This window comes from Pristiophorus japonicus, chromosome 16 (assembly GCF_044704955.1).
Source record: "Pristiophorus japonicus isolate sPriJap1 chromosome 16, sPriJap1.hap1, whole genome shotgun sequence".
NCBI lineage: Eukaryota > Metazoa > Chordata > Chondrichthyes > Pristiophoridae > Pristiophorus > Pristiophorus japonicus.
The window spans coordinates 75,838,714-75,858,706 of NC_091992.1; the positions used below are offsets into that span (position 1 = coordinate 75,838,714).

The window sequence follows — 19,993 nt, forward strand, 5'->3', positions numbered from 1 at the left end:
GTAGATAAAGTCCCGTCTTCACATTGAGGACACTCTCCAGCGTGTTGTGTGGTACTACCACCGTGCTAAATGGGATAGATTCAGAACAGATCTAGCAGCTCAAAACTGGATATCCATGAGGCGCTGAGGGCCATCAGCAGCAGCAGAATTGTATCCCACCACAATCTGTAACCTCATGGCCCGGCATATCCCTCACTCTACAAGCCAGGGAACCGACCCTGGTTTAATGAGGAGTGCAGAACAGCATGCCAGGAGCAGTACCAGGCGTACCTAAAAATGAGGTGCCAACCTGGGGAAGCTGCAACAGAGGACTACATGCATGCTAAACAGTGAAAGCAGCATGCTATAGACAGAGCTAAGCGATCCCACAATCAACGGATCAGATCAAACCTCTGCAGTCCTGTCACATCCAGTCGGGAACAGTGGTGGACAATTAAACAACTAACGGGAGGAGGCTCCATGAACATCATCCACAATGATGGTGGAGCCCAGCACGCGATTGCAAAAGACTAGGCTGAAGTGTTTGCAACTATCTTCAGCCAGAAGTGTCGATCCATATTGGCCTCCCCCTGAGGTCCCCACCATCACAGAGGCCAGTCTTCAGCCAATTCGATTCACTCCATGTGATATCGAGAAATGGCAGAACACACTGGATACAGAAAAGGCTGTTGTGCTGAAGATTTGTGCTCCAGAACTAGCCGCGCCTCCAGGCAAGCTGTTCCAGTACAGTTACAACACTGGCATCTACCTGACAATGTGGAAAACTGCCCCAGGTATGTCCTGTCCACAAAAAACACGACAAATCCAATCTGGCCAATTACCGCCCCATCAATATACTCTCAATCATCAGCAAAGTGCTGCAACATGTCATTGACAGTGCTATCAAGGGCACTTACTCACCAATAACCTGCTCACCGATGCTCAGTTTGGGTTCCGCCAGGACCACTCTATTCCAGACCGCAATACAGCCTTGGTCCAAACATGGACAAAAGAGCTGAATTCCAGAGGTGATGTGAGAGTGACTGCCCTCGACATTAAGACAGCATTTGACCGAGTGTGGCATCATCAAGGAGCCCGAGTAAAACTGAAGTCAATGGGAATCGGGGAAAACTCTCCACTGGCTGGAGTCATTCCCAGCACAAAGAAGATGGTTCTGGTTGTTGGAGGTCAATCATCTCAGCCCCAGGACATCACTGCAGGAGTTCCTCAGGGCAGTGTCCTAGGCCCAACCATCTTCAGCTGCTTCATCAATGACCTTCCCTCCATCATAAGGTCAGAAGTGGGGATGTTCGCTGATGATTGCACAGTGTTCAGTTCCACTCGCAACCCCTCATATAACGGAGCAGTCCGTGCCCACATGCAGCAAGACCTGGATAACATTCAGGTTTGGGCTGATAAGTGGCAAGTAACATTCTCACCACACAAGTGCCAGGCAATGACCATCTCCAACAAGCGAGAGTCTAACCACCTCCCACTGCATTACCATCGGCGAATCCCCCACCATCAACATCCTGGGGTCACCAGTGACCAGAAACGTAACTGGACCAGCCACATAAATACTGTGGTAACAAGAGCAGGTCAGAGGCTGGGTACTCTGTGGCGAGTGTCTCACCTCCTGGCTCCCCAAAGTCTTTCCACCATCTACAAGGAACAAGTCAGGAGTGTGATGGAATACTCTCCACTTGCCTGGATCAGCGCAGCTCCAACAACATTCTAGAAGCTCGACACCATCCAGGACAAAGCAGCCCACTTGATCAGCACCCCATCCAACACCTTCAACATTCACTCCCTCCACCACCAGCGCACCGTGGCTGCAGTGTGTACCATCTACAAGCCAAGGCTTGTCCGACAGCACCTCCCAAACCTGTGACCTCTATCACCTAGAAGGACAAGGGCTGGAGGCGCATAGGAACACCATTACCTCCACGTTCCCCTCCAAGTCACACACCATCCCGACTTGGAAATATATCGGCCGTTCCTTCATTGTCGCTGGGTCAAAATCCTGGAACTCCCTCCCTAACAGCACTGTGAGAGCACCTTCACCACACGGACTGCAGCGGTTCAATAAGGCGGCTCACCACCACCTTCTCAAGGGCGATTAGGGATGGGCAATAAATGCTGGCCTTGCCAGCGATGCCCATATCTTGGAACGAATGTAAAAAAAGACTAGGGTTGACATTTCCGCAATGTAGGGGCTGTATTATACAGTCTAAAGATATTTGGGGTCATGGCAAACCCAGAGAAGTGTCACATTGGGTGGTCAGACCCCAAATGCTTCGGATAGACTGTAGGGGTTGGGTGGCGAAGTCTCAGGCAAACAAAGTGGAAGTTATAAAAGCCCCGACTGGCCATGGAGTAAGAAGCAAGCTGGAGATTTTTCAGGTATCGTTGGGTGGTATGGACTATTGATTCCAGACTTTGCCACACGAACCTTCCTATCGACCTGACTAAACCTGAGGCACCAAACCCAGTGCGGTGCAGCCTGGTGACAGAGACTGCTTTCAGGGACCCGAGCCAAGCGCTGTGTAATGATGTGGTCCTCATGGTCTCAGACTTGAGCCAAAATTTCATTTTGCAAACCGATGCCCCGGAGGAGGGTTTGGGAGTTGTACTCTCCCAAATAGTTGAGGGAGTGGAGCATCCCATACGCTACCTGAGCAGGTACTGTTGCCTAGGGAACAACGGTATGCTGTGGTGAGAAGGCGTGTCCAGAGATAAAACGGGCTGCAGAAACCTTGAAATACTACCTACTGAGGCGCCAGTTGGTCCTAGAGGGCATAATCTTAGAATAAGGGGCCGCCCATTTAAAACTGAGATGAGGAGAAATTTCTTCTCTCAGAGGGTTGTAAATCTGTGGAATTCGCTGCCTCAGAGAGCTGTGGAAGCTGGGACATTGAATAAATTTAAGACAGAGCTAGACAGTTTCTTAACTGATAAGGGGATAAGGGGTTATGGGGAGCAGGCAGGGAAGAGGAACTGAGTCCATGATCGGATCAGTCATGATCGTATTAAATGGAGCAGGCTCAAGGGGCCGTATGGCCTACTCCTGCTCCTATTTCTTAAGTTCTTTATCATGTGCCCTTCAAATGGATGAGGCCTAACATAGAAATGTACGCCCGTGTCACTCCAGCCCTATTTAAGGTGGAACAGCGGGCTGGAGTGGCTCATGGGAACGCCGATACCCTCTCCCGAGTGACTGCCTCATTGCACAGGCTGTTGAGTCCGATGGCTCTGTGCTGGGGGGTGTGTGGGGGGGGGGGGGTGGTTGTGTAGCGGGGTGATTGAAGTCCGGTATGTCAGTCACAGGTAGATGAGGGCCCTTATCCCTGAGTAAGGGTATGGCCCCTTTAAGAGATCTCACCTTTAAGAGGAAGGGTATGACCCCTTTAAGAAACCTCCCCTTTAAGAGCAGGAGTATGGTCCATTTAAAAACCTCACCTTTAAAAGGTAATTGCAACTGGAGTGGGAGCAGACTTTCCCCAGCCGGCTGAATATGAAAAGGCGACGTTCCCTCATTTATTTTTTGGGTGCGCAGCCCGTTAATGGAAAGCGCGGCTCATTCAAATTTCCGCGCATACGCGGTTTCCCCAGACCGCTGCACGGCCGCGCAGCTTAACAGGAACGCCGCTTTGAGAGTAGCAGAGAGAGGCTGAGACTTGGAGAGTTTGCCAGGAATATTGTTTGTAGGTGAAAGGAGGTTTCGAGAGGATAGAACCGTGTAACAGAACCCATTGACGAGGGTTGAACACGTGGCCTTTATAACAAGATGGTCACATTTTGCACGGCTTTAAAACAATTGTGCTCCAATGTAAAATGAATTAACATCTTTAAAGCAGCAGATTTGCTGGCAGCCAAGAATTCATTCTCCACTTAACGTCGATGAGCTTCACTTAACAGCTTGTTTCTCTCCAGAGCCAAGGCATCTTGGAGAAACCGAGCCAGATTTAAATGTCATCTTCGGCAAGTAAACCCAGCGGGTGAGCAAAAGTTGGAGGCTGAACGATAACTGGATGGAATTCAGTCAATCCGAGAATATATTAGCCTAGATTTTCCAATATGACTAGAAACAGCTTTCGGACACCCTTGGATAGAAGCAGGCTATTTTCACCCCGTTTTCCGAGGCTGCCTCATTTGCCAGGGGACACCGGTAGAGAGTGGGAAAAGGCAGGTTCGGGAATGGTGACGGGAAGCACACAGAGTGACAGCTTCTGAGACCACACCAGCTCAGGCTGTGTGTCAGCTGTGGCTCAGTGGGTAACACTCTTGCCTCCGGGTCAGAAGGTCGTGGGTTCAAGTCCCACTCCAGAGGCTTCAGCACAAAAATCCAGGCTGACACTCCAGTGCAGTGCAGTGCTGAGGGAGTGCTGCACTGTCGGAGGTTCCATCTTTCGAATGAGATGTTAAACCGAGGTTCCAACTGCCCTCTCAAGTTGAAGTAAAAGATTCCAGGGCACTATTTTGGAGAAGAGCAGGGGAGTTATCCCCGGTGTCCTGGCCAATAGTAATCCCTCAATCAACATAACAAAAATAATCATAATCATCATCATAGGCAGTCTCTCGGAATTGAGGAAGACTTGCTTCCACTCTTTACATGAGTCCTTAGGTGGCTGAACAATCCAATACGAGAACCACAGTCTGTCATAGGTGGGACAGGTTTGCCGCACGCTCTTTCCGCTGCCCGCGCTTGATTTCTGCACGCTCTCGGCGATGAGACTCAAGGTGCTCAGCACCCTCCCGGATGCACTTCCTCCACTTCGGGCGGTCTTTGGCCAGGGGCTCCCAGGTGTCAGTCAAAAAAATAGATTATCTGGTCATTACCATATTGTTTTGTGTGGGAGCTTGCTGTGCACAAATTGGTTGCCACGTTTCCTATATTTACAACAGTGACTGCACTCCAAAAGTACTCCATCAGCTGTAAAGCGCTTTGAGACGGCCGGTGGTCGTGAAAGGCGCTATATAAATGCAAGTCTTTCTTTCTGTCTTTCTAACACCACCGGCAACCTGTTTGTCATTATTCTTACTTAAAGGCTTCCTGTTCAGTCTGTGTTTTTGTCGGCTGATTTAGTTTTCGTTTTTCGCTCTCCCTTCACGGATCGGCGGGAGAGCGCGAGCAGTTTAACCCTTCGTACTAACATTTGGGTCTTGAATTAAAGCGAAGGAATGGGAGGAAGGAAAGCGAGAGAGGGAGAGTGATGCAGAAGTGTGCAGTGAAAGGGTGCCTGATCGAGGGCGATGTGACAGTGCAGAGGAATTGGGAATGGGCTCTGGGTCGGGAAGCGAGGGGAGATTGGGATTATTCAAGAGTGCTGGTCGACCCTGTGAAGAGAGGAATGTAGGTTTCAATGGAAAGATGGGCCGAATGGATACTTGTCCCTTTGTATATTACTGTCCTCCCCCCACGCCCACAGCACCATTAGCAGAAGTACGAGTGTGGGGCAGTAATGAGTAGGATGTGGGGACTGTGTAACCAGTGACTTGTGTTTTGTATGTAAACCACAAGATGACAAACATCTCCTTAAATGAGATAAGGAGCAAGTTGAAAGGATATATAGAAATATAGAAACATAGAAAATAGGTGCAGGAGTAGGCCATTCAGCCATTCGAGCCTGCACTGCCATTCAATGAGTTCATGGCTGAACATGCAACTTCAGTACCCCATTCCTGCTTTCTCGCCATACCCCTTGACCCCCTATTAGTAAGGACTACATCTAACTCCTTTTTGAATATATTTAGTGAATTGGCCTCAACAACATTCTGTGGTAGAGAATTCCACAGGTTCACCACTCTCTGGGTGAAGAAGTTTCTCCTCATTTTGGTCCTAAATGGCTTACCCCTTATCCTTAGATTGTAACCCCTGGTTCTGGACTTCCCCAACATTGGGAACATTCTTCCTGCATCTAACCTGTCTAAACACGTCAGAATTTTAAACGTTTCTATGAGATCCCCTCTCATTCTTCTGAACTCCAGTGAATACAAGCCCAGTTGATCCAGTCTTTCTTGATATGTCAGTCCCGCCATCCCGGGAATCAGTCTGGTGAACCTTCGCTGCACTCCCTCAATAGCAAGAATGTCCTTCCTCAAGTTAGGAGACCAAAACTGTACACAATACTCCAGGTGTGGCCTCACCAAGGCCCTGTACAACTGTAGTAACACCTCCCTGCCCCTGTACTTAAATCCCCTCGCTATGAAGACCAACATGCCATTTGCCTTCTTAACCGCCTGCTGTACCTGTATGCCAACCTTCAATGACTGATGTACCATGACACCCAGGTCTCGTTGCACCTCCCCTTTTCCCAATCTGTCACCATTCAGATAATAGTCTGTCTCTCTTTTTAAAACCAAAGTGGATAACCTCACATTTATCCACATTATACTTCATCTGCCATTTGCCCACTCACGAACCTATCCAAGTCACTCTGCAGCCTCATCGCATCCTCCTCGCAGCTCACACTGCCACCGAACTTAGTGTCATACGCAAATTTGGAGATACTACATTTAATCTAAGCCGACTGACCCGGTTCGATTCAGGAAGGGGCCATTCCCTCCATCCGGCGGCGTTATTGGGTGTCCGGGGACTTCCGGAGTGGAGGGCTTTTCAGGACAGACACGGCGGCTACCTAGGGGTAAGTTTAAGGTTAATGGGAAGGGGAATTGCGAGAGGTGTACAATGGGCGGGCGATCCGATATCACCCAGTTTACACCATGGACTTTTGCCTATGGTGCTGGAGGGCTGATTGGGGGGACGTGATGGCACAGGAATCACTAACTCAATCCTCCCAGCTCAAAGCTACTCTTCAGCAGAGTTTGACTCCCACTCCCGTCTTTACCCGGCCTTCAATCCCTGTGATGCCCTTTTTAATTCAAGGCCCGAATGTTAGTGCGAAGGGTTAAACTGCTCGCGCTCTCCTTTCAGTACAGATTGAGATGCCGTGACCAACATTCCTTGGGTTGCAATCCTGTCAGTTACTGAGCGTAACTGATGGTGCCCTCCAGCGCTGACCCTGTGAAGTCAATGGGGAGGCACTGCGGAGGCACGGGGCACGGGACATAAGAACCATTCAGGTGCAATCCTACTTCATTCACCCCCCCTCCCCCCCCCCCCCACCCCGGCCATTGGTGGCCATGCCTTCAGCTGTGCTCCTCCAATTCTGGCCTCTTACACATCCCTATTTTACTGACTCCACCATCGGCAGCCTTGCCTTCAGCTGCCAAGGCCTGAAACTCTGGAAATCCCTCCCTAAACCTCTCTTCCTTCAAGACGCTCCTTAAAACCTGCCTCTTTCTTCAGTCCTGATATCTCCTTATGTGGCTTGGTGTCAAATTTTGTTTGATAAGGTGTGAAATGCCTTGGGGTGTTTTACTACGTTAAAGGCACTATATTAATTCTAGTTGTTGTGTCTAGGCCCAAACCTCTAGAATTCCCTCCCTAAACCTCTCCGCCTCGACCTCCTTTTCCTCCTTAAGTCCCTCCTTAAACCTTACCTCTTTGACCGAGCTTTTGATCAACCCTCCCGACAGCTACTTCTTTGGCTTGCCATCAATTTTTGTCTGATTATGCCTCCCTAAAGCACTTTGGGACTTTTTATTCTATGTTAAAGATGTCTGTGCTCCTCTAATTCTGCCCTCCTGAGCATCCCTGATTATAATCGCTCAACCATCGGTGGCCGTGCCTTCTGTTGCCTGGGCCCCAAGCTCTGGAACTCCCTCCCTAAACCTCTCCGCCTCTCTACCTCTCTTTCCTCCTTCAAGACGCCCCTTAAAACCTGCGCGAATTTCTACTTATGCGGCTCGGTGTCAAATTTTTTAATCTCATAATACTCCTGTGAAGCGCCTTGGGACGTTAAAGGCGCTATATAAATACAAGTTGTTGTGTTGTTACATAAATGCACGTCGTTGCTGTGACAACTCCAACTCGCACAAGACGAACAGTTTCATTTCCATCTGTAGAATTGCTGCTGAAAGCGGCGTCCAATGTCTCAGTGGGCATCTCTCGATGGGCATGGCCACGATTGGCACGGTGGATGAGAACATGCCGTCAGGGCTCACTCCTCCTGTGCCAGTGCGGGAGGCCAGCTGGCAGCAGGCTGTGGCCTCTGGGTCGAGTGAGTCAACGGTTACAGCCCGGCTGTATCTCGTTCCTCTTGTGGTTTCCTGTCACTCTATCCAGCTGAGGTTAAGGGAGCAGACGGGGCCCCTTCTGTCAAGCTGCTGACCTCCTCTTGGAGCTGAGCCACTGAGAGATTCAGGCTTGCAAGGCCAGAAACCCCAGCTCATTTCAAAAGGCAAAATCGGGGACACCAATGCTCATTCCTGCCTTCTTAGGCAGTCCGCCGGAGTCGAGGATGACTTGCTTCCACGCTAACATGAGTTCTCAGGTGGCTGATGAGTCCAATGCGAGACCCACAGTCTCTGTCACAGGTGGGTGGGGCAGACGGTGGTTGGAGGGATGGGTGGGGTACTTGGCTTGTCGAACGCTCCTTCCGCTGTTTGTTCTTGACTTCCGATTGCTCCCAGCGAAGAGACTCGAAGTGTTTGGTGCATTCCCGGATGCTCCTCTTCCACTTTGAGCGGTCTTGGGCCAGGGATTCCCAAGAGTTGGTGGGGATGTTACATTTTTTCAACGAGGCTTTGAGGGTGTCCTTGAAGTGTTTACTCTGCCCTCCTGGGACTCGCCTGCCGTGACGTAGCTTGGAGTACAGCGCTTGTTTCAGGAGTCTAGTATCGGGCATGCGGACGATGTGGCCCATCCGTCGCTGATTGAGCGTGGTCAGTGCTTCGGTGCTGGGGATGTTGGTGTGAGTGAGAACGCTGACGTTGGTGCGTCTATCCTCTCAGTGGATTTGCAGAATCTTGCGGAGGCAACGTTGGTGATACTTCTCCAGTGCTTTGAGGTGCCTGCTGTACATAGTCCATGTCTCTGAAGCATATAGGAGGGCGGGTATCACTGCTGCTCTGTAGACCATGAGCTTGGTGCCAGGTTTGAGATCCTGGTCTTCAAACACTCTCTTCCTCAAGCAGCTGAAGGCTGCACTGGCACACTGAAGGCGGTGTTGGATTTCGTCATCGATGTCTGCCCTTGCTGATAGTAGGCTCGCGAGGTATGGAACGTGAGTTCGGGTCCTCTTGGAGCCCAGGGATTGAGATATTCGGGTATGCAGGCCAGAAAGCCCAGCTCATTTTAAAAGGCAAAATTGGGGACACCAATGCTGATTGCCGGTACCGTACAAGAACGCCTAAAAAAATGTTCCCAGGCACATCAAATAAATTGGAGGTTGAGCCGAGGAAGGAGATATTAGGAGGGGGTGCACATGCACATGATCAAAGGGGTGATTTTATAAGGCGGGTCGTAAAGGAGGAAAGGGTGGTGGCGGGGTAGGGAGAGGGGTTTAGGGAGGGAATTTCAAAGCACGGGGCCTCGATGGCTGAAGGCACTGCCGCCAATGGTGGGGCGAAGAGAGGGTGTGGATTCACATGAGGTCAGTGAAAGGGAGAATTCAGGGGCAGGGTTGTTGGGCTGGAGGAGGGTGACAGAGATCGGGAGGGCCTGACCATTTAGGAGTGACAGCTGAATGTTTAACGTGACCATGGACCCATTTAGATTGTGATACAATGGTGCGAGTCACAGGCTATCTGATTTTCCTCAGCACCTCCCAACATGACCTGGTCTCAGGGCTCGTGACCCTGCCTCAGTCCCCAACCAGCCGTGTGAGAACAGCAATCAGTCTGGCAGCATGGCTAAGATAGGGCACTCGGTGACCTTGTAAATGGACTAAACATGCACAGCTCTGCCAGGTAAGGTCAGCACAGCACGGGAAGGGACTGAACCTCCTCATCCAGGGAGTTATGGTGAACCGCTAGTCAGCTCCTGCTTTCTTGTTAAAGGGGCTGATGTGATACAAACGTCTGTGGCCAATTTATCTATTTATCCTGGTCGGTTACTGCAGACACAGGGCCCGCTTAGTGCAGACACAGGGCCCGCTTAGTGCAGACACAGGGTCCGCTTAGTGCAGACACAGGGCCCGCTTAGTGCAGACACAGGGCCCGCTTAGTGCAGACACACGGCCCGCTTAGTGCAGACACACGGCCCGCTTAGTGCAGACACAGGGCCCGCTTAGTGCAGACACAGGGCCCGCTTAGTGCAGACACACGGCCCGCTTAGTGCAGACACACGGCCCGCTTAGTGCAGACACAGGGCCCGCTTAGTGCAGACACAGGGTCCGCTTAGTGCAGACACACGGCCCGCTTAGTGCAGACACAGGGCCCGCTTAGTGCAGACACAGGGCCCGCTTAGTGCAGACACAGGGCCCGCTTAGTGCAGACACAGGGCCCGCTTAGTGCAGACACAGGGCCCGCTTAGTGCAGGCACACGGCCCGCTTAGTGCAGGCACACGGCCCGCTTAGTGCAGGCACACGGCCCGCTTAGTGCAGGCACACGGCCCGCTTAGTGCAGGCACACGGCCCGCTTAGTGCAGGCACACGGCCCGCTTAGTGCAGGCACACGGCCCGCTTAGTGCAGACACACGGCCCGCTTAGTGCAGACACACGGCCCGCTTAGTGCAGGCACACGGCCCGCTTAGTGCAGGCACACGGCCCGCTTAGTGCAGGCACACGGCCCGCTTAGTGCAGGCACACGGCCCGCTTAGTGCAGACACAGGGCCCGCTTAGTGCAGACACAGGGCCCGCTTAGTGCAGACACAGGGCCCGCTTAGTGCAGACACACGGCCCGCTTAGTGCAGGCACACGGCCCGCTTAGTGCAGGCACACGGCCCGCTTAGTGCAGACACAGGGCCCGCTTAGTGCAGACACACGGCCCGCTTAGTGCAGACACAGGGCCCGCTTAGTGCAGACACAGGGCCCGCTTAGTGCAGACACACGGCCCGCTTAGTGCAGACACACGGCCCGCTTAGTGCAGCGAATGTTTACCAGACTGATTCCTGGGATGGGGAAAGATTAAGTAGGCTAGGCCTATATATTCCCTCGAGTTTAGAAGAATGAGAGGCGATCTCATTAAAACGTATAAAATTCTTACAGGGCTTGACAGGGTAGGTGCAGGGAGGATGTTTTCCCCTGGGCGGGGGAGTCTAGAACCAGGGATCACAGTCTCAGAATAAGGGATCGGCCATTTAGGACTGAGATGAGGAGAAACGTCTTCACTCAGAGGGTGGTGAATCTTTGGAATTCTCTACTCCAGAGGGCTGTGGAGGCTCAGTCGTTGAGTATGTTCAAGGCTGAGATCGATAGATTTTTGGACACTAAGGGAATCGAGGGGAAGGTAGAGTTGAGGTGGAAGATCGGCCATGATCTCATTGAATGGCGGAGCAGGCTCGAGGGGCTGAATGGCCGACTCCTGCTCCTATTTCTTACGTTTCTTATAAACCCTCGAGAAATTAACATAGTCTCAGAATCCAAACCTCTCTGAAGGAGGCGAGATTCCCATTTAGACGCCTTTTAAAAAGCTGTTTCCAATCTCGTGCCCAACACAGTAGCTAGAACGTGCCCCTTTCTAACGAAGGGGATTCACCAGTCAGACCAAAGGAGGGAGGCCTTCTTTTCAAGGGAAATGTTATTCGGCCCCCATCGAACTTTCTCCTATACAAGATTGATTCCGGAGACGTGGGGGTTGACTTATGAGGAAAGGTTGAGTAGGTTGGGCCTCTACTCATTGGAATTCAGAAGAATGAGAGGTGATCTTATCGAAACGTATAAGATTATGAGGAGGCTTGACAAGGTGGATGCAGAGAGGATGTTTCCACTGATGGGGGAGACTAGAACTAGAGGGCATGATCTTAGAATAAGGGGCCGCCCATTTAAAACTGAGATGAGGAGAAATTTCTTCTCTGAGGGTTGTAAATCTGTGGAATTCGTTGCCTCAGAGAGCTGTGGAAGCTGGGACATCGAATAAATTTAAGCCTGAAATAGACAGTTTCTTAACCAATAAGGGAATAAGGGTTTATGGGAAGTGGAGCTGAGTCCATGATCAGATCAGCCATGGTCGTATTAAATGGCGGAGCAGACTCGAGGGGCCGTATGGCCTACTCCTGCTCCTATTTCTTATGTGTCTCAGGTACTGCATGCAACTTCATCAAGATATCAAATCCAACTTAATCCAGTGTCTCCTCAGTAGTTGGGGAGATAGCTGGAACCCCTGTGTGGAAAAGACTTCGAATATGAATGAGATAATTGAATAAAAATAAAGCTGAGAGCAGCGCCTCACCCTGAAGTCTATCCCGACAGTGGCGATGAAGTTCCCTGCTAGAAAGGCGTGGTCTTTGAACTGGACCAGGAAGCAAGTCTTGCCCACGCCAGAGTCCCCAATTAACATGACCTACAGTGCATGCAAAGTCTCATTAGAACCTTCTTTAAACAAGAGAGAGCGGCAACAGTGCATGAAACAGTTAGTCAACAGGTCAGTTCAACGCAAGAGATCCAGCAAAGTGTTTGGAGGTGGCCTTCGAGGGTTAAATATCCTTTTATAGCCTCCAGTGCAAATGACAGAATCCAAGGAGATCCCACTAAGGCATCAGTCCATGTCGGGCACCGATGCGAAAGGGGAGCGTGGTGACTTCCCTGGAGTTGTCGAGGGATATGGAGATCGGGCGGGAATGTCTGTTGAGTTCGAAGATCAACCATGATCGTATTGAATGAGGAGCAGGCTCGAAGGAACGTATGGCCTACTGCTGCTCCTATTTCTTATGTTCTTAAATTGGCTGCCACGTTTCTACATTACAACAGTAACTACACTTCAAAAGTACTTCATTGGATGTAAAGCGTTTTGGAGTGTCCTGAGGATGTGAATAGCTCCAGAATATGCAATTTTTTTCCTTCTTTCTATGTATATAGACATTTTGGAACATGATTATTTGGAGATGACTCACTCCAATATATCATTCGCCATTGGGAAATCTGTGATCTTCACGGTCTACCATTGCCTTACAGGATGGGTTAAACGAGCAAACAAGAACAGACCTGTTCATAGTGCTGATCAGAGAAAGACATCGCAATGTGCTTTTCCAAAATCAGCGGGTGCCTAGTTGGAGGGAAAATGGAACGCCTAACAACCCTCCGAGATCTCTGTAACCTCCTCCAGCCCTACAACCCTCTGAGATCTCTATAACCTCCTCCTGCCCTACATCCCTTTGAGATCTCTGTAATCTGCTCCAACCCTACAATCCTCCGAGATCTCTACGATCCTCCATTTCTGGCTTCTCCTGCATCCCCGAATTCCGTCGCTCCACCATTAGCATCTGTTCCTTCAGCTGCCTAGGCCCGAGGCTCTGGAATTACCTCCTGTAAACCTCTCCATCTCTCTACCTCTCTCTCCTTTAAGATGCTCCTTAAAACCTACCTCTTCAACCAAGCTTTTGGCCACCTGCTCTAATATCTCGTTACGTATTCCGGTGTCAACTTTTGTCTGATATCACTCCTGCGGGGCATTTTACAATGTTAAAGGTGCTATATAAATGCAAGTTGTTGTTGTTGTAACTCGAAAGGGTTGGGGATCAAGTCTGTGGCCAAAGAGAATGGTTTTCAGAGAGGTTGGTGGCAAGGCTGAGGAATGTAGGGAAGGAATTCCGCAGGGCAGAGGTGTGTAGACTGGAAGAGCGGCCACCAGCGGTGGAGCAGGGAGTGCGAGGGGACCAGAGTCAGCCAATGTCAGAGGAGTGGAAGATACGTGAGGGAACATAGGACTGTAAGGGATCACTGATGTGGGGATAAGGGGAGGCCAGAGAGAGTGTCGCAAACAAGGGTGCTGAAAGTCAATCCTCTTAGATACGGTGACGTTAAGTGGAGTCTGGATAGGATGGAATGATGGGAGGGGGGGGTCGTGGTGAGGGAATGATGATGGGGGGGTGGGGGGGGGCTCCAGCATTCTGAACCAATTATCTGTGGTGGTGCGGGAGGATGGGCAAGCATTGCGAGAAGGAAAGGCAATAAAGAGCTGGACCGGAGTGGGTGGGAAGGAGGTTAGGGCAGAGGCATACAGTGTTACGGAGGTGGAAGAAAATGGCGATGGGGAAGACACGGGGGCAGAAGCTGAAGTTGGGGTCAAGTGCACACAGGGGGTCCCACCTCCACTGGACACTACCTCGGGGACTTAATTTGCCGACATTGTGCTGGAGGAAATTTTGGCTGGTGCAGGTCCTAATGTTGGATCATCATCATAGGCAGTCCCTTGAAACGAGGATGACTTGCTTCCATGCCAAAAAGGGATGAGTTCACAGGTGTTTCAATGAAGGACCTAATATTCCAGGTCCCAAACTACATGTTGAAGGGTGGAAGATGCCTGTGCGTGGATTTTTTAACGTGGGGTGGCCAGCTACCACACGGGCTTGACAGAGCTAGGTCTTGGTCCAGTGGTAAGGATTAACTAGGACGACTGGAGACCTGCTCTTCTGCACGGACCTAGTGCGCACACATATCGCAGTGTGGGCTGGCCCGTGCTGCCCCTGGACCCACACTGCCCCTGGGCCCACACGTCTTCTAGCCCCGTGTTGGATAGGCAATTGGAGACTGCATCAGCAGCCTTTGGATTGAGGGAGGTGGAGAGATAGAGCTGTGCGTTGTTGATGTCCATATAGAAGCTGACTCCGTGTATTTTTGGATGATATGCCAAGGTGTGGCATACAAGGTGATGATGTAAAGGGGATCGAGAACACAGCAGTGTTGGACATGAGTAATGACCAGGGGACGGGAAGGGTGAAACCCACATCTGGCATGTCCCTTCTTCCCTTTGTTCAAGTTATTCCGAGAGGACCTCTAACTCACTACACCTTCTCCACACACTGGGCAGTATTTGGATCCAGCTCCCAGTGGCGAAAGGCCATCCTGATGGTCATGGATCATTCAGGGAAGGAAACTCAAGTAGCAGTTCATAGGAACAGGAGGAGGCCATTCGGCTCCTCAAGCTGACTTCGCCATACAATTAGATCATGATCGATCTATACCTCAACCCCATTTACCCACCTTGGTTCCCTATTCCTCGACACCCTTACGTAACAAAAATCTACTATTCTGAGTCTCGAAAGCTCCAATTGACCCCCCAGTATCCACAGCCGTTGGAGCAGAGAATTCCCGATTCCCACCACCCTTTGGTCGAAAGAATATTTTTAATAAAACAATATTTATTAAATGGTGAGAAACTATTAAATGTTGATGTTCAAAGAGATTTAAGTATCCTCACAAAATTAGCAGGGAGGTACAGCAAGCAATTAGGAAGGCAAATGGCATGTTGACCTTTATTGCAAGGGAGTTGGATTATAAGAGTGAGGAAGTCTTACTACAATTGTACAGAGCTTTGGTGAGACCACGCCTTGAGTAACTATGCACATTTTTGGTCTCCTCTGAGAAAGGACATACATGTGTGAAGATTGCTTCCTGATTTTGGTTCCAAATGGCCTGGCACTAATTTTAAGATTATGTCCCCTCGTTCTTGATTCCCCCACCAAAGGGAATAGTTTATCTGTATCCACTCTATCGAAACCTTTTAACAGAAGAATAGGAAGGTAAGAATTAGGAGCGGGAGTAGGCCCTTCGGCCCCTCCTGCACTATCCCCATATCCCTTGATTCCCTTAATATCCAATAATCTCTCTATCTCTGTCTTGAATATACTCAACGACTGAGCCTCCACAGCCCTCTGGGGGTAAAGAATTCCAAAGATTCACCACCCTCTGAGTGAAGAAGTTTCGCCACATCTCAGTCTTAAACAGCCAACCTCTTATTCTGAGACTGTGACCCCTGGTTCTAGACTCCCCAACCAGGGGAAACATCCTCCCTGCATCTACCCTGTCAAGCCCTGTAAGAATTTTGTATGTTTCAATGAGATCACCTCTCATTCTTCTAAACTCTAGAGAATATAGGCCTAGTCTACTCAATCTCTCCTCATAGGACAATCCCCCCATCCCAGGAATCAGTCTGGTGAACCTTCATTGCACTCCCTCTAAGGCAAATATATCCTTCCTTGGGTAAGGAGACCAAAACTGTACACAATACTCCAGGTGTGGTTTCACCAGGGCCCTGTATAATTGTAGTAAGACATCTTTACTCTTAGACTCAATTCCTTTTGTAATAAAGACAAACATACAATTTGCTTTCTTAATGCTTGCTGTACCTGCATGTTAACTTTTAGTGATTTGTGTACAAGGACACCTAGGTCCCTCTGAACACCAACATTTCCCAATCTCTCACTATCTAAAAAAGATTCTGTGTTTCTATTTTTCATACCAAAGTGGATAACTTCACATTTCTCCACATTATATTCCATTTGCCATGTTCTTGCCCACTCACTTAGCCTGTCCATATCCCCTTGAAGCCTCTTTGCACCCTCCTCACAACTTACATTCCCACCTAACTTGGATATATTACATTTGGTCCCCTCATCCAAATCATTGATACAGATTGTGAATAGCTGGGCCCAAGCACCGATCCTTGCGCTACCCCACTAGTTACAGTCTGCCAGTGCAAAAATTACCCGTTTATTCCTACTCTCTGTTTTCTGTCCGTTAACCAATCCTCAATCCATGCCAGTATATTACCTCTAATCCCATGAGCCCTAATTTTGTTTAATAACCTCCTGTGTGGCACCTTATCGAATGCCTTCTGAAAATCCAAATACACCACATCCACTGGTTCTCCCTTATCTATTCTACTAGTTACATCCTCAAAAAACAAATTTGTCAAACATGATTTCCCTTTCATAAATCCGTGTTAATTCTGCTCAATCCTATTATTTTCTATGTGCTCTGTTACCATGTCCTTAACAATATAGCATTCTAGCATTTTCCCGACTACTGATGTCAGGCTAACTGGTCTGTAGTTCCCCGTTTTCTCTCTCCCTCCTTTCTTAAATAGTGGGGTTACATTTGCTACCTTCCAATCTGCGGGAACCGTTCTAGAATCTATGGAATTTTGGAAGATGACAACCAATGCATCCGCTATCTCGATAGCCATCTCTTTCAAAACCCTAGGATGTAGGCCATCATGTCCAGGGGATTTATTGTCTTTCAGTTCAATTAATTTCTCCAGTACTATTCTTTTTACTAATACTAATTTATTTCAGTTCCTCATTCTTGCTAGTCCCTAGGTTCTCCACTATTTCCGGGAGGTTTTTTATGTCTTCTTCCGTGAAGACAGACACAACGTATTTGTTTAATTTCTCTGCCATTTCCTTATTCCACAGTATAACTTTTCCTGTCTCAGCCTGTAGGGGATCCACATTTGATACATTATAAGCCTCTTTCTTTGATCTACTACTATCTTTAACTTGTGCCTTAAAGGAATGTAAGTTTGTTGTAACTTATGTATTAATTCTTTAAATGCTAGCGTCATACCTGTTAATGTAATTTCCCAATCTACCTTAGCCAACTCGCCCCTCATACTAATATAGTTTGTTTTGTTTAGATTTAAGATCCTAGTTTCGAATTTAACGAAATCACTTTCAAACTCAATATAAAATTCTATCACGTTATGGGTTAGGGTTAGAGTTATTTTTACCCAAAACTCTGCTCTGCTTTAGACCTTTGACATTTCTTTTGCTGTTTCTCTAAAGGCCCCTTTACTACAACAAGATTATTAATCAACCCTTTCTCATTGCACAGTACTAGATCTAAGATAGCCTGTCCCCTAGTTCCTCAACATACTGATCTAGAAAATCATCTTGTATACATTCCATGAATTCGTCCTCCACACTATTACTGCATATTAGGTTTGCCCAGTCTATATGTAGATTAAAGTCCTCCATGATTACTGTATTACCCTTGTTGCATGCGCTGCTAATTTCCTGATGTATACTCTGCCCTACATTACAACTACTGTTTGGGGGTCTATAAACATCTCCCACCAATGTTTTCTTCCTTGAGTTTCTTAGCTCCACCCAAACTGATTCGACTTCTTGATTTTCTGAGCTAAGATCCTTTCTCTCTCCTGTCTTTATCCCATCCTTTATTATCAGGGCTGCCCCGCCTCCTTTTCCATTTTGCCTATCTCTTCTAAAAGTTAAGTATCCTGGAATGTTTAGTTCCCAACCTTGGTCATTTTGCAACCACGTCTCCGTAATGGCTATTAGATCATAGAAACATAGCAATCTACAGCGCAGAAGGAGGCCATTTCGGCCAATCGTGTCTGCGCTGGCCGACAAAGAGCCGCTGGCCCTCGGTCAGCAGCCCTGAAGGTTGGATATAAACCTCTGAACAATGAACAAAGGTAAAGAGCACCCGGCCCAACCAGTCCGCCCCACACAACTGAGACACCCCATGAATTACAACATTTTACACTCCACCCCAACCGGAGCCATGCAATCTCCCAGGAGAGGCAAAAAAACAGATTAAAAACCCGGGCCAAGTAGGGAAAAAAATCTGGGAAAATTCCTGGAAAAAAAAGGATCAAATCTATTCATTTCTATCTGCATTATTAATTCTTCAAAGTTGTTGCGAATGCTTCGCGCATTCAGATATAGTGCCTTTAGCTTTGACATTTTTCTATTTTTCCCATGATGACTCCTTAGTCAGTGATGTTCTATGACCTTTGTTACTCTCGGTGTCCCTTCCTGACCCACTCTGCTTATTTTTACCCAAAACTCTGCTCTGCTCTAGAGCCTTGATATGTCCTTTACTGCTTTTAAATTTACTCTTTCCTGAATCCTCCCCACCCCTTCATTCATTTAAAGCCCTGTCTATTGCCCTAGTTATTTGATTTGCCAGGACACTGGTTCCAGCCCCGTTTAAGTGGAGCTGTTCCCTTGGGACCAGCTCCCTCTTTCCCCAGTATTGGTGCCAGTGCCCCATGAAGCAAATCCCCGGCCTCCCACACCACTCTTTGAGCCATGCATTTAACTTTCCAATTGGCGCGTGGCTCAGGTAACAATCCAGAGATTATTACTTTTGAGATTCTGCTTTTTAATTTCTACTTCAACTCCTCAAACTCTCTCAGCAGAATCTCATTCCTAGTTCTACCTGTGTCGTTGGTTCCTACGTGGACCATGACAACTGGATCCTCCCCTTCCCACTCCAAGTTCTTCTCCAGCCCCGAGGAGATGTCTTTATCCCTAGCACCCGGCAGGCAGCACTGGAACTCCCAGTCGCGGCTGCAGAGAACAGTATCTTCCCTCTGTCTATACTGTCCCCTACCACAACTACATTCCCTTTCAATCACCCCCCCCCACCCCCCCACTTGAATGGCCTCCTGCATCATGGTGCCTTGGTCAGCTTGCTCAGCCATCCTGCAGGCTTTTCCCTTGTCCACACAGGCAGCAAGAACCTCAAACCTGTTGGATAAGGACAAAGGCCGAGGCTCCTCCAGCACTACAACTAGAGTCCCTTTACCTGCCTGAGTTGCGGTCACACCCACCTGTCCCTGACCACTGACCAGACCTGTAACACTACTTAAACTAAGGGGTGTGACTGCCTCCTGGAACAAAGTGTCCAGGTAACTCCCTCCCTCCCTGATGCCCCGCAATGTCTGTACCTCGGACTCCAGCCCAACAGCTCTGAGCCGAAGTTCCTCGAGCTGTAGACACTTCCAGTGGATGTGGTTGCTCGGGATCGCGATGCTCTCCACAAACTCCCACATGCTGCAGTTACAGCACACCACCTGCCTTGCCATCTCTAACCTTGTTTGATTAATACATTAATTAATTAATTAGTTAAAGATATTATTCAATCGATATTTTAGTTTTATTCTTTAATTATTTTATCTGTTCTAAGTTATTAATTTAATAAGTACCAGCAAGTTACAGTTTCTCAGCTCTTAATTTAACCTAAGTTAGAGAGCAAATAAAAGCTCAACAGTTTACAGTTTACCCATTGCTGTCAGATCACCCTTCTCTACTCAAGGGACATTTTCCTGTTCTGTGATTTAATTGGGAAGCACTGATGATTTTATTGCCATGGACCTGCCCCTGTTCTGATGCTTCCACTGTGCAGCCAACCAGAGTGCACACCGGGTCCGTCACAAAACTCTTATAAAGTGAAACTTCCCGATCCTTTACCTGACTGCACA

General features: G+C 48.8%; 1 protein-coding gene across 3 annotated transcripts in view; it reads right to left on the reverse strand.

Moving 5' to 3' along the window:
- The window catches only part of LOC139226602 (ras-related protein Rab-37-like), a 261,132-nt gene that overhangs the window by 77,693 nt on the left and 163,446 nt on the right, over window positions 1-19,993 (reverse strand). The window contains exon 2 of one of the 3 annotated variants that reach the window (XM_070857462.1): window positions 12,215-12,325. The exons of the other annotated variants lie outside the window; for them this stretch is intronic. Within the exon in view, the coding sequence (XP_070713563.1) occupies window positions 12,215-12,325 (111 nt within the window). The remainder of the gene's footprint in view (window positions 1-12,214; window positions 12,326-19,993) is intronic. 3 annotated transcript variants of the gene reach the window in all.